Source organism: Corvus hawaiiensis, chromosome 5, assembly GCF_020740725.1.
Source record: "Corvus hawaiiensis isolate bCorHaw1 chromosome 5, bCorHaw1.pri.cur, whole genome shotgun sequence".
NCBI classification, from domain to species: Eukaryota; Metazoa; Chordata; class Aves; order Passeriformes; family Corvidae; genus Corvus; species Corvus hawaiiensis.
The window spans coordinates 41,815,049-41,829,539 of record NC_063217.1 but is presented as its reverse complement, the minus strand read 5'-3'; the positions used below and the strand labels follow the sequence as shown (position 1 = coordinate 41,829,539).

The 14,491-nt window shown below is 39.5% G+C and overlaps 1 protein-coding gene across 1 annotated transcript in view; it reads left to right on the top strand.

Annotated features, from left to right (window-relative positions):
• TSPAN5 (tetraspanin 5) overlaps positions 1 to 14,491 on the top strand; it is an 85,351-nt gene that overhangs the window by 46,867 nt on the left and 23,993 nt on the right. The window contains exon 2 of the mRNA XM_048304550.1: positions 14,029 to 14,079. Coding sequence (XP_048160507.1) covers positions 14,029 to 14,079 — 51 coding nt within the window. The remainder of the gene's footprint in view (positions 1 to 14,028; positions 14,080 to 14,491) is intronic.

Below are 14,491 nucleotides of genomic sequence, written 5' to 3'. Positions count from 1 at the left end.
GAAATATAAGGAAGTAGCCAAAAAAGATACTGTTGTTTGTTCCAGTGCATAGGACTCAGTATCAGGAAACTTAGGGTCTTGGGTTTTGCTCCCAGTTATTGCTGATTCATGTGGCAGAAATAGGAAGGATGTGTTTGTGGTACATTGATCAGTGAGATTTGTTGAGAAAGAAAATGATGTATTTAATAAGCATGTATGAATATCTTAGGACTCAAATGGGATAAAATTATTTCATATTAACTGGGAGCCAAGAATTGAGGGAATCCTTCAATTGATGAAAAGAAGGGAATCTGTATTCATGGTACATCTTTGTTTTTTTTTTTTTCCTCCGGGGAATCTGTGATCTATAAGATGCCTTAAATTTTGCAAGGAGATAACCATTTAAAAAAATAAACTGTGAGAGGATACAAAAATACAGGTAGCTATTCTCAGATGAAGAGGTAAAACAATTTCATTTATAAAACTGATTACATGCAGTTTTAAGGAGCAGATCATCTGGTAAAGCTGGTGGACACTCATTAAATTTTTTCTTTCTAAAATAAAAATGTATTTTAAGAGGAGATGGAGCAGGTGGCTTCAAAGACAGTGGTAGTATTTTTTGCCTTCTGATTCTGTGATGTAAATTAATGGCAATAGAATTAAGGAGAGTTTACTGGTTTCCCATTATGCTTTTTTTGGTCCACTTCTCAGTTTTAACGACAAGTACAGTAATAAATTTCTTCTCTTAAGTCGGGCACTGTGGATATTAGCAATTATTACGGAGAGAATTTTCAAAAGTTTCTAGTAGTTCTTGGCTACTGTTAAAGTCAAAAGGGACTTTTGTCTGTGACAATGTGACAATTTAGAGGGAATTGCGCCACAATTTGGATGTTTGTATATCCTGATTTTTGTGCATCTTTTGCCTGGAGAACTAAAAATGCGTAATTTTTCCCAAACATTAAAAAAAAAAAATTAGTTGTATTTCATGCCTTTAGATAGATAATAGATGCAGTGTTCTATGGGGACAGACAGTCAGCTCAGCCAGCAGCCAAATCTAATCTCTCTTAATCACTGGAATGCTGCAGAGTGTGGGCTTTCTCCTTCTGCTGATTCTTTCTCAGCTTCAGCCTCCACACAGCCTCATGGCTGATCAGAAGCTCTTTGTGCAGAAATGTGATTATGTTGGTTGAGAGTGCAGGGGCTTGTACATGTTACAAATTTGGGCTTGTAAGTTCCTGTAGCACAGCCTCAGACATCCGTATGTTGTAGGAATTGTGTAGGAGAGGCAGGAGTAGGAGCACCAAGCATGTCGGTGGTAGACCACACTGATAATGTAGAAAGTATGGATGGATTTGTTGTCCTGCATTGTTACATAAAAATCGTATATATTGATTGTAATGGCAGGGCAGCAACTCTATTCCTTGATTTGGGACATACCATTTCAACTTGTACATGGTTTCTCCTTCTGCTCCGCCCAAGGCAAGAGCTGGTAGTGCTAGTTACTGGATTAAGTGAAGGAGAGACAAAAAAGCAATCAGTGGTGTCTCTGTCTTCACATGCTCTGTTCCCCTTGCTCTCTCTTTTTATGCCCCGAGGGTGCCTGCTGTAGAGTCTAATTGCTTGATTTGGTGCATCGAGAGAGAGGATGTGACACGAGAGAGAGAGAGAGAGAGAGAGAGAGGGGATGTGACACGCCACCCTGCACTTGTTTGTGCTCTGCCCATTTGGCAGTGACAGAAACCAAGCAGAGGTCATGTGAGGGCAGCCAGAAGAGCGCGGCTGTGCCGGGAACACAGTTCCACTACACTGGGCTCCTTTCATGCCTTCTGTGTGAATAGGGGTCAGGGCTGTACCAATGTCATGGAATTAAGTGGTGATATTATGCAGACACATCTAAATGGAGCCCCACTCCACGCTGGAAACAAGGTGGTGTGCTTTCAGGGTGAGTGGGAAGGGCTGACCATGGATGGTTGAATGAGTGACTTTGGAGCAAAGCAATTGTAGGCCTGATCCTAGAAAGCCCCCTTACCTGCTGTTTGTGTGACACAAGCCTGATGATTTACCAGGGAAATCAGAAGTTTAGCAGTTGCTAAAGGAGGAGCTGTTGAAGCATGTGTTCCCTAATTAAAAACACCTATCACTCTGAAGAGTTAGGGGGCATAATCTTGCATGCTTCTGTTTGTGTGTTTGCATTTAAGTCTACACTCTCTGGGCTGCCTTGTCTCCCTAGCATTGGTTAGGTTGAATTGTAGTTAATGAAGGTGCAGTTTTATGCCAACATGCCCAGCCACTTATGAAGTGTTAGGGTCCACGTACAAAAATCCTGAGAACCCAGTTTCATTGGTGAGTGTTGATGGGGTGCAGTGGGCTCCTATGGGAGTTGTAATCCATATGCTGTAAGTCCTGCGGTTGGGCACTGCCAGTCATACAATGTCACACTTGAAAGAAGAGCCCACAATCATTTAGAGCAGGCTACAGGTAATGTACTGGTGGCGCTGGCCATTTTAGGTCTTTGCAGGGATAATGGAAGTGAGGGAAACTTACAGAAAACAGTTACATTCTTTCTGAGAATATTGTATTAAATGTCAAGTATTTTCTCTTTCTGTATTCCATCAGCTTGCTAGCTCACAGATTGATGCACACAATTTCAAGGCTGTCTTCTGTTGTGCTTCCAGTGAATAAATCTTCAGCTTATAGCAGATACTTTCTTAGTCTTTAAGTATATGACACTGTGTTTGGATTGTTAAATTTCATTCCATCTGTATGTCCCATATGTTCAGCCCTCCTACTGTTCCAGTTTGTTTGTGGTCACCTTTCTTCACTATGTGAAGGAAAGGACATGAGTACCAGGGAAGAATTCTTGCTGATAGCTCCACAGCTGTGGTAACAGCTGGTATGGTTGTATGTTGTTGGAGACCTCTTCTCTTACTCTGTCTCTGGGTAGCCCAGTGCAGGTTTAATTGCAGTGTTTGTGCAGCAGAGGGGGACCAGATTTAAAGGTCTCTGTCTCCTGATGTTTCGGCTCAAATAAAGAAATACCTGAAAGTATGAAAATACAATTAAAGGAAAATAATTCATGCTCTAAAAGTTTTCTAATGTCCTTGTAGTGGATGAACAACAGCACAGGTTAATGGGGAAATTTCCTAGACTGAAGTGTTTCGAAATGGAAGAGAAGGCAAGCAGAGCATTCTGGACTTCCCTGGGCATGTTTGTCAATATACAAATAGTTTCAGTTGCTTCAAAGAGGTTCAGTAAATGGAATTATTGAAAAACCGGAAAAATGTGTTTGATATTTCTTTTCCTCGCTCAGTTAAATTTTATTTTGTTCTGTTTACATTTACTTCTCGAATTTAGAATTGGCTTCCAAATGTACTTGCTCTTAAACAAAAGCAGGGCTGAAAAGCAGGAGAAGCTATCTTAAGAGCGGTTTCCTTTCCAAACACTTCTCTGGGAAAACATGCCTTTCAAGTTGAATCCTTTCCTGTTGCTTGTGTGTTTGTCACAGTTGGTGGCTGAGAAGTGAAACCCTGACACTATTAACTTTGGGTAAAACTTAACCATTGCTTTTTAGATAAGAGAAAAAAATCAAATAAGCTGTTTTTCTATGCAGTGTTGTGCTTGCACTTTTGTATTGCAAAATGTTTATTTTCTCTTCTAGCGTGGATTGAAATTGCAGTGTAGGCAGAGAGGTGTCAAAATTGACTTAGCAGTTCGATGCTGTGCATGTTCTCCTTTATGCTCAAGTTTTTACCCTTGCTCTACCAGGGTACCCTCTTGACATTGGTGTTTTTAGCAGGAATTAATTGTCTAGTTAGCAGCTGAGCTATGCCTTATTTGCTCTATAAATGCGTAGTTAGAATTATCTCCTATCTAATATATAGGATTATCTGTAGTGTGGAATTGTACTTTTTTAGAACATGAAGCCTTTTAAGCAAAGTTGAGGAAATGTCCTGGCTGGTGCTTTTGCCCTTGTTTCTCTCTCAGGTTTATTAGAACATGCATTTCTTGATCTCTTTCTATCCTTGACTGTAATACTGGTGCTGAGAAATCTTCTCTCGGGGTGGTCAGGACGCTTTCTGAGCCCCTCAGCCTGACAGAGGTCTGCTTGCCCTAACACATTGCTATTGTGTAATGTGCCCAAAGCATCACTATTACAAGAAGATTTTGTGGGATTCTTAAAGGTAGAGTTCTAGAAAACTGTGTTACCTTCCAGTTGATCAAGCCAAGTGTAGTGGGTTTTGCCTGGAAGGCAGGAGTTGAGAATCTGTGGATTGCAGATGTCCCTTTTGAGATTCTGTGCAGGGTGACTGTTTCATGGGAAACAGCTGAAGTTTTTAAATGTGTTTTACTGCTGGCACTCGATAGTAAAAAAAAAATGCTTTCTTTTATTTGCTTTTATAACAGTGTCCAGCTGGGCACGGAAACTTATCCAGTATTCATATTTTTATGATTAAATGACTGCTTTGTGCTGCTCATATACCTGGTGCCTTGAAACCCTTCTGGGGCTGAGCAGAAAGAAAGAAATATTTCCTATCTAATGAGGAGTAGCAGTTCCTGGACGAAGTTGAAGTGATGGGTGAGTCTGTGAAGTCAAATCAAATCCAGTCCTCTGTGCACAATTGTTGGGGATTTTTTTTTTGGTGGTATTTATTGTTGGGGTGTTGTTTTGAAAGAGTGGTAGGAGAAGACTGACTGACTGCAAGAGCACAGCTATGCAGCACAAGGGTCTTAGTCACTTGCTTTTTATAGCTTTTCGCTTAGCGAGCCATCTGCATGTACTACGATTACATTTCCAGATCCCTCAAAGACATTTTCTAGTCTTGTTTTACTGCTAGGTGTCGGTGGAGGAATCAGCTATTAGTGTTTGTGCAAAGCAGAGAAGGTTTGTTCAACCAATAAGTAAGCTCGCAGAGTAATCACGAACTACAGTTTATGGAAATAATGTAGTTCAAAGCGGCAATAAAATTGGCTTTTGATTGCAAATGACTATTTTATGTGATGTAGATGATACTGCTCATAGTGTTGGCTAAGCTGAAATTACATGAGAAGAGTAGGCTCTGTCATAGTGAACTGGAAATCTTCCAGTGTAGCTCTGTTTCTTCAATGCATTTATTCTTAAAGCAAGTTTAACCTTCAAATTAAATTGCAGTGGTAGCGTTGTATTTGTATCTTCAGCACAAGTCCAGCAAAGGTATCGGCAGCAAAACCACCCCAGGCTGCTGTGTCACGTTAAACAATTGTGATCTGAAGGGGCATCTTAACAGAAGTGAAGAGGATTTTGTCTACTTGTTTAGTCAAGCCCCTCTCACCTCATGTGAGAATGACAAATAATAGAGGTACTTTCAGTGCTGTCTGCAAGCCAAGCAAAGGGTCAGCAGTCTGTTTCATTTAGACAAGCAGCTGTTTTATAGCTGCTTTTTTTTTTTTTTTTTCCCTCCCCTACTGCCAAACTCTGGAACTTTTGCCTAGGAACAAAACCCTCAGGTAAACAGCACTGTGACCTTTTGTTGCCTCTGGTTTGTTCCATGTCGCTTGTGTTTGAAAAGCAATTCAAATCACAGTTTTGTTAACTTTGCCCCTGTGAAGTTTGCTATTGCAGAAAGGACAAATTGATGTCAATTCCTGCATATTTTACTTTTATTGGAAATTAGAAAGATATCTTGTAGTATAAATATAGATAATAAAGTATGGGTTAATGTTGACATAAGTAAAAATATAGCTTAATTTGGTGAATAGTCTTCTTTAATCTATGCGCAGTAACCTCTAGAATGAGTAAGAAGCAACACACTGCAAGACAAAATGCAGAGCTGAATTACCTTATTCCTGAAAAAGAATTTTTCAAAGCTCTGGTCAACAGACCTCTGGTGCCTCTGGAAGTTGCACTCAGAGATCTGTAGAACCATTCCTAATACATAATCTGAATTTTTTAGTTCTGGGCAGTTAGTGTAACACACAGGAAATGTTGACATTGACTAAAAATACTACTCTGTTCAGAGACATTTCCCTCTCTTACAATGACTACAAAGTGCAGAGTGATGAAGGATTTTGGTCGGTATTTACGCAACATGTCTTGCAATTTGGCTTTGTGCGTCTGGATTGCTGATAGTAATTGTGCATGGGTATTAGAAAATAATTTTGATACCTGCCTATTTAGCATTTGGCTTTATTTTTTTCCCCTACATCTCTCTGAAAAACCAAGTTATGTGCAGGTGCGACTTTTGAGGTTCTGCTTTTGTTTGTGTTGACAAAGTACTGCTGGCCTCTGTACGTCTTGGCTGCACCTTCATAAAGTGAAGTGTTGCTAGGCTGGCAACTCTTGATAAATCTACCACAGCTCTTCTGGTGTCTGCTTCTCTCCTGCATCCCCGCATAGTCAGTGTTGTAGCTGGTAGAAGTTGATTTATTTCATGTATTAACATATGCCATAGATATGTACATTTGTCATTATAGAATTTATAGCTCTGAGGCAGATTTGATCGGGGAGAAGTGTGATAAGCTACACAATCACATCATATCAGGCTCAGGATTTTGGACACCTGAACTTGGCTTCTGGCATGTTATTAAATTGCATTGACTCACTTCCTACCTTTTCAAGCTATGATTTCTTCATATGTGTGGTACCAATTTCTTTGGAAATGGTTTTGAACATCTTACTGTGGGGGACCCTAGAAAGAGAACCAGGAATGAGGATTTGGTGGAGGAAAGAGGCAATAAAGCTATTGAGGAATTTGCTAGGAAAGTTCTGTGTGCACTTGCATGTTGAGGGTGTATTCACCATTTGCTTGATGCTCACTCTTTCCTGTGCTGGTTGGTTTTTTTCTTTTTTTAAGGAGAAGGAGAGCAAGGTTAAATTGTTTGGCTCAAGTTTGTCTGTAAAGCTGGTGGTTTTCACTTGCTGCTCTGTCCAGACTGCTTCAGTCTTCTCATTCCTCTTTGATCCTCTGCAAAGCGAAGAGAACGAATCTCTGAGATTTGAATCTCCTATGAAATCTCTGAGAACAAATATCCTATGAAACAGCCTGGGGTGTGGCGGCTTGTGTAGCTAGGAAAGAAGATTTTGGGGCTCCCTCTCTGTAGGGTCCAAGCACAGGTAGGAGCTGAGACTACTTTCCCAAAAGGAAATGGTGAGCATTCCTGCTGCATTGACAAGCCAACCTGTTTGTGTTTCCGGGCTCTGTGCTCTTCATGTTCTCAGGTGTTCAATGAATTGTGTAGGCAATGTAATTGCCACTTTGTTACTAGGGGAAAAGACTGGCTCAGATTGTTTCTGTTTGCTGTATCAAATGCCTGAATTAGATGTTACAACTTTGCTGCTTGCAGCTGAAATAAGTGAGCAGTTGTGTATCAGTTTCCTAATGAGACTGTAATGTATTCTCTGCTTTTTTGTGGGTGTGGTGTTTTAGTCAAAATTTTAGTGGAATTGCGGCATCAGAAAAACAACATGAAGACTCACGGTGGATATGCACTTAGATAGTCTGAAGCTCAGGTAGAGGGGTTTGGGATGAATAAGATTGGCACAGCAGCAGGAAGAAGACAGTCAGAAGAGGTCTAGCTGCCCTCGGGGGCCGGAATCTGCTAACCCTGGGCAGCAAAACAGACCTGGAAAATGACCCGTTTGCAGTTCTGCTTCCAGACCTTTTTCATTCACCCTGGCTCAAAGCAAAACATACTTTCTTTGCCCTTAAACCTTATACCTTTTCTTGATTTGCATGCCGGAATGAGAAGACTTTTACGTCTTTGCATTGTCAAACTGCCTAAGAGAAATGATGAGTGTACTGATAGAGGAGGTCAGATTCAGATTTAGGGTTTTTTTCCCTATTGTCTTAGTTTTATTTTACACTTTTCTACTGCAAATGTTTATATTTTAAGCCCATCCTGTTTATATATGCTGCTACAGCACCACTTACATAAATTTTGGAGGGTTTTGCAAATAGAAACTGACTTCAGTTATGGGCGCTGCAGTGGAGAGATTGAGGCAGAGATGGGATGGTACTGATGAGAACAAGGCTGGATAGGAAAAGCAGAAGGACATGTAGCACTTACTGTAGTTCAGAAATGAAGGCAGGGAAGAGATCCTTGGAGAGGTGTGTACAGCAGAATTTCTCAGTCTTTCTTCAAAGTCTTTTGGGCTCAAGGAGAGTACAGAAAGAGTGTGGTAAAACAAATTCCAGTAGAGGGTAAAAGGAAGAGAAAGGATGGGATCTATGTGAGATGAGTGTACCAAAGTAACAGTGAATGGAGATGTCTTGTTACTTCAACTCTGTAGGCTTTTAAAATGTTTGTGTGGTAGTGTACTTACCTTAATGGTCTTTGATTTTTGTATGGGGAAAAAAGGTACTGGTTTTAGGAAATGAGCTAGATTTCATAGACATAAAAATGTTAAACTCCCAAAAGCTTTTATTGAAGAATTTTACTAAGTAACTGATATGTTTAAGTTTTTTGTGCTTTAAAATAAATCTCTCCAAATAAATTACTTTCTTTAGACATCAGGACCTGAGTTTGAAGAGTCTCAGTGTGCATTTGAAAAGAGTTAAATTTATTTTGTCTAGGCTTGTGGGGGAGTTGTTCAAAAGTTGGAGCAGGGGAAATAGGGCATTATTCATTCTCCTTCTTCTGTTTTCCAGAATATCAATTTCTGGACAAGAGGAGAGGGACTTCAGTCTTGAGGGACTTTTGCTCCAAGCTGATTGGCAGTGCATACAATTGCACCACCAGAAAGTAGTAAAATAAATACATAGAGCAACAGTAACAGAAAGCAGATGTCTTGCTTTTGCAGTTAAAGAACTGGAAGAGACAATAAGAAATTGATGGCAATTGGCTCTGTATTTGGAGGGAGTATATCTTGCTTACTTGTCAGACAATACGGAAAACCCCATACTGGTGAAAACAAAATATACATTAATTGCCATAGTGTCTCGCTCTGAAAATTTGGGTCATGTGTGCTTAATTTTTCATTATAAAACATCATGCAAAAAAGATCCTGCAAGATGGAGTAGGAAGCTTTTCTCATTGTGTTCTCAGGTCTGTTTTTCTACTTTGGACAATTCTATAAAAATCAGTCAAGTCTCTGATTTAGCTGAGAAAAATGTGTGGAAACTAGGATGATTTTTTTTTTTTTATTCCACATGTGGGGTTTTTTATCGAAAGGGAAAAGATTTAACCAAGACAGTTATCTGTGAAATATAGTTTAATGTTTTTTAGAGGTTGCACATAAAATGGAAATAGGTTTTTACATCTTGCATTCTATGTCTGAATGTTGCCATGAACTAAAAAGGTAATTAGTCACCTACACAGCATCTTCATCAGCATCTTCATTCACTGACTGTAGTACATGGAGTTTTGTTGCTGCTAATCTCAAGGCAAGCAAGAAATGGGCTTTAGGAGAAAGCGTTCTTTGTAAGCATTAGCATAGATGTGTAAATGTATAGGTATGCTTTGAGCAGTTTGCCTCTCCTTTCATCAGCACACTTTTCTTAGCCACTTGAAAATGAAATGCTTTAACAATTTGTGTTGAGAATGGAAAAGTCATTGAAACTGGGGCATATGGAAAAAGAAATAAGAGCAGAGTTCTGGTACTTTCCTTGCATGTGATACTGGTCCAGGTGAAAGCAATAGAGTTGAGAGGATGTCCTATCTGTTCTGCTTGAAAGAACGCTTAGTGACATATTTTAAGCAGAGTACACATCAGGGTAGGCATGAAGGAGAGAAGAAAACCGTGTGAAACTTCATTTTGATTTCTGGTTTGGTGTTCTTTCTCTGTCAGAGCTACTTAAAAACAAGCAACAAAACCAACAACTAAATCCTTTTTTGACACAGAAACTGACACAGACATTAAACTCCTTTTTTGCCCTGGCTTAAATAGCAAAAGGACTGATTTGGCATAAAATACTTTAAAGAAAGCAATGAGTATCACAGCTAAAATAACTTTGAATGAGTCTGAGCACAGACTGCTGCAGAGGACGTTCTTTGGGAAAAATTGTCCATTTGGGGTTTTGGAGTTCAGTTAGGAACTTGTTAGCGCTGCTTTATATATGTACAAAGCTCAGGAGTCGTGTGTTTTCCTGACTGTATTTCGAGATGTGAAATGCTATACTTGATGATGTCCTGATCACCACTGTGCTGTCGGTAAAATACTGTACCTTGTGTTCTGTGCTGTGCTGCTTGAGTCACACAGCAGGAAGTCTTGTTCAGTGAATAACTTACTGTGTACTGGTGTAGAAGAAACACCAAAGTGCCCGTAGGAGTCCTGATAGTCTCCTTACTAACACTATGCAAAAAGTCCTTGTGGCACCTCAAAGGAAGGGCAGGTGGGAGTTTTTCACACTGCCAAAATACAGGAGTCACCCCTCCTCCCCTCCCAAACAAACCAAAGAAGCTCTAGCAAGAAAACTCTGGTTCTGAACTCTGACAGTTTTGGCAGGCTTCAGCTGGTGCATTTGTGTCTTTAATGTAACCACACTTGAACGTATACTGGTTTATGCATGTGGCACATTAACCTGCCTTTTACTGCTTGGCCTGCTGCTGTCATCCCCTTTGGTCAAAAACTGGTGCCAAGTTTTTTAAAAATTTCAGCTAAGATAAAAAATTTAGTATGTGAAGTAATCACTGGTCACTCTATGATTAAGCGCCTCCCAAAGGTTTTCTAGCCTTTTTGTTAGTGTTTGCCCGAGTAGCCTTTGAATGCAATGCTGTGCTGTGTGATGCTGCATCCCTACCAACAAAGAACCATTTTCCTCCCTTCAGGCAAGATTGAGAATAAAATATGTGCAGCTTGAAACACTGATCAATTCACTTTGGAGAACTGCATGTGAATTTTACAAGCAGGGTAACAGTACAAGTACTGTCACACCTTCTACTTTTAAATGCATTTAATCTTTGTAGAAGAAGATTATGCAAACATTTGGGTTTTGTTTGTGAATAGAAAACTTACTGCTGAGAAAGCACTACTATGCAAGTTTTTTTTATAAGGCTAATGCTCTAGAGAAATGTTTTAATATTCTCCTGCAAATTATTGTATTAAAAAGGAAAGGAAAAAAAGGAAATCAAGATTTTGCATGCTCTGCAGCAGTGACCATTTATAATTAGGCCATATGGTCTTACTTGGATGTCTGTGGAGAATTGAGACTTTTTCTCTGTAAAGTGTTTTGTTGATAATGAGGTAAACTTCCACCTTTTTATTGCTTATCGGAATTGCTTCCAAATACTTTTAGGCTGTGCAGGAGTTTTTTTCATAATTGTCAAGAAAATCCAAAGTTAATCCTGGTGAGAGGTGTAAGTCTTCTCATGAATGTCTGTTTTCTGCCAGTGGGGATTACTGAGACCATTCCTGTGTGCTTTATCCTCATAGCAGGCTGTGTTTGTGCAAAGATGGGCCTTTCCTAGGGCATGACTAGGGGCTTAGGTCAGTGGTCTGTGTTCCTCTGTATTTTGTCTCAAGTAGAGCAAGTAAAGTTTCTCCGAGGCAAGAGGCATTTAAACAACAAAGCATGCATGCAGCCAGCAATCTTTTCCTGATTGTAATCTCCCAATGAGCAACAGTGTAAAAACTTTGTGAGCCAGAAGCTGCATCAGAATCACATTTCAATAGCTATGGGCTGTCTGTTAATTATCTAATTCTTTTTTTTCTGAATGCCATTAAGCTTTTGATTTCCACAGTGATAGAGTTCATGATTCCATTCTGAATCTTTTTCTCCTAATGGATCTTGCTCGTTGTTCCTCATCTGCTCTTCTTCATCTGCTCAAAAAAGCATTTCTGGTTTAGGATATGGAGAGAACTGAGCAGCATGTAATTCTTTTATTGTCTTGAAAACTCTTGAGAACTGAGTTTTCTGTCTTTTCTTGACAGAACCTAGGCATCCTTGTTTTTTAGGTGCTTCAGTTTAGCACAGTACAGTCTGATCACCCAGTCTGTAAACAGGGATGAGCTTGGCCTGGCTTGAGACCTGTAGTTTATGCACTGATCAAATACACTTCCATTCTAGTTTTCTGTGCTTGTGCTGTTCAAGACCTTATTTACCTGTTCACAAAACGTAGTGTCTTGTGCCCCTTTGTGAATAACACTATGCCACTTCCAAACGCAACTTACGGATTTTTATAATATATGGCTTTTGCCCCCCCTCACTCCTGTTCCTTCAAACAATGGTGCCTTTGGCTGTGTAAGAAAGAAGGAAAGGAGCCTATTACTGCAAAAAAGAGCTGCATTTGTCTGAGAGAGAATTGGAAACTTGAACAGCTTTATCTCAAGTTTCAAATAATCACTGCAGTCAGGAAGATTACACACAATTTTTTGGCAAGCTTTATAACCATTAAAAAAAGCAGTCTTGATACAGGTAAGATGACCTTTTTTTGGCTTTTTTGTGGTATATCACAAGAGGCTGTACTGACTTTCTCAAATCCATGTCTTGTACTTCATGAATAATTAAGGCTGTTGAAATAAGACTTTCTTGACGAGCAGCCCTGCTTTCCATCTAGGAAAAATTTCCATCTATTTTTTGTTAAAATGCAGCCAAGCCTGCAACAGTTTCCTTTGAAGAATGCTGACTTGTAGTATTGTTTAAATTTACAGTCATGACTTCTGAAGTCGCAAAGGAAAAGTTTCATTCCCAGCATGGTCCTTTGGGTAGCTGGCACAGCACACTTGGAGGAGAAAGTTACAGAAATGCAAGGGGTGTTTGGGAACTTCAAGGCATTGTAATGAGCATATTCTGCTTGATAATGTGTTATGCTTTACAGATATCCTTGTAATACAAAGCTAAAATTGCCCCTTCAAAAAAAGTGCATGTAAGGAAGAAGGAGTCTTTCTTTGAAACTGTGGAAATCACTTCTGGGAAAGGTTTTAAAGTTTATATTCCTGCCTCCTCCCACTTTTCAACAGAAAAACGCTTTTGTCCTGTTTGCAAAAGAGAAACCATTAGGATACTTAACTGTTTACTCAGATCTTAAAGAGAAAGGGTATTTATGTGCCAAAATAACTCTGTACATGGCAGTGTGGAGAAACGACAAAGAAAACCAGACTTTTATGTTTGAGCAGCATTCTATTACGTGCCCTGAAACTACAGTGAAAATAGTTTCCTTTTTAGTTGGCACTTGTAAAATCAAATATGCAAGTTGGACAGATGAACATTTAGAGATGTGCTCAGACATCTACTAACTGTATTTTAAACATTTTACGTGATTGATACTGTATCATGCCAAATATGCAATAATGTTGGGAGATGGAGTGCTCCTTCTGCCTGTTTTGCTTGTTTCACTGATCATTGGTGTAGCTTTTGTGTGGAATCGCTGTAGATTTGGACAGAAATGATGCCCTTTAAATTATTCAGTGGGATGGGGAACTCAGGGATATAATAAAATCAAAGATGGTGTTCCTTTTTCTATCACGGGGGAAAGACTACCTCTTGATTTGGTGCTGTCGAATCCTTTGGAGGAGAAGGGGAATGTAACTTCCTTTATGAAACAGTCAGTATCAGAAAAGTTATAAAATGTTGGCTCCAGGGCTTCTAAAAATTCTTAGTCTGTCAGACCAGTATTATTTTTATTATTTTTTTCCCCTCAAACATCATAGGTTATTTTATGTGAACAACATTGCTAAAACTGATAATAAACATGTATTTAGGACTTTTAAAATCACCTTCTCACTGGGAGAGCTCTGCAAGGACAATTGCTTTGTACAGGCAGTGGTGATGCAATAGTAAAATAGCAAACAAAAGTGTTGCTTGACTGTGGAGTTTGCTTTGAGTCCTACAAACTCAGAAAGAACCTTACTTGCCTGGTACTGATAAAGTGACACATATTGCACTTACTGTTCCCATGTGGAACATCCCTGAGTTGTGCAAGTTTTAAATTCTTTAACTTAAAATAGTTGAATTGTAAAATAAAGTAGATACATATTGTAAAACTCTCACGGAGTGCCCCTCAGTCATGGTAAAAGTATTATCCGACAGAGATGATGAGTCAATATGTATCTTAAAAAAAAAAAAAAAAACACAAACCCAGACAAAAACCACCACAAATTTCTAATTCCGGCTCTTTTTTTTCATTTTCCTTTAGTTCCTTGGCATAGCATTTCTTGGGATTGGATTGTGGGCATGGAATGAAAAGGTAAGTTGAATATAGCACCAAACTTAGTTTTTCCTCTTTATCTCTCTTTTTCTGATGGAATATTGAAACAGTAATATGCTGCATATTTTGTGTTCGCACACAGTTTCTAGTGAAACAAAATCAATCGTCTCTGTCAAATAAAACCTTAGCTTGGGTCACCCAGAGGAACATTGTTGACATCTTTCCCAAGAATACCTTGGCAAGGAATGGTGGCCGACACTTGCCCATAAAATAACCATTCCAATCCCTGCACATGCAAACTGCAGCTCAGATACCAGAACACTCTGCTGAGGCAGTATGTGCAGTGTGTCCCCAGGAATGGAGGGGGAGCCTAAATGTCTTAGGCAGCTTCCTGAAAAGCACCTTACTGGGCTTTGCCTTAACATAGCATGTTAATTGCTGTTCCTTTTAA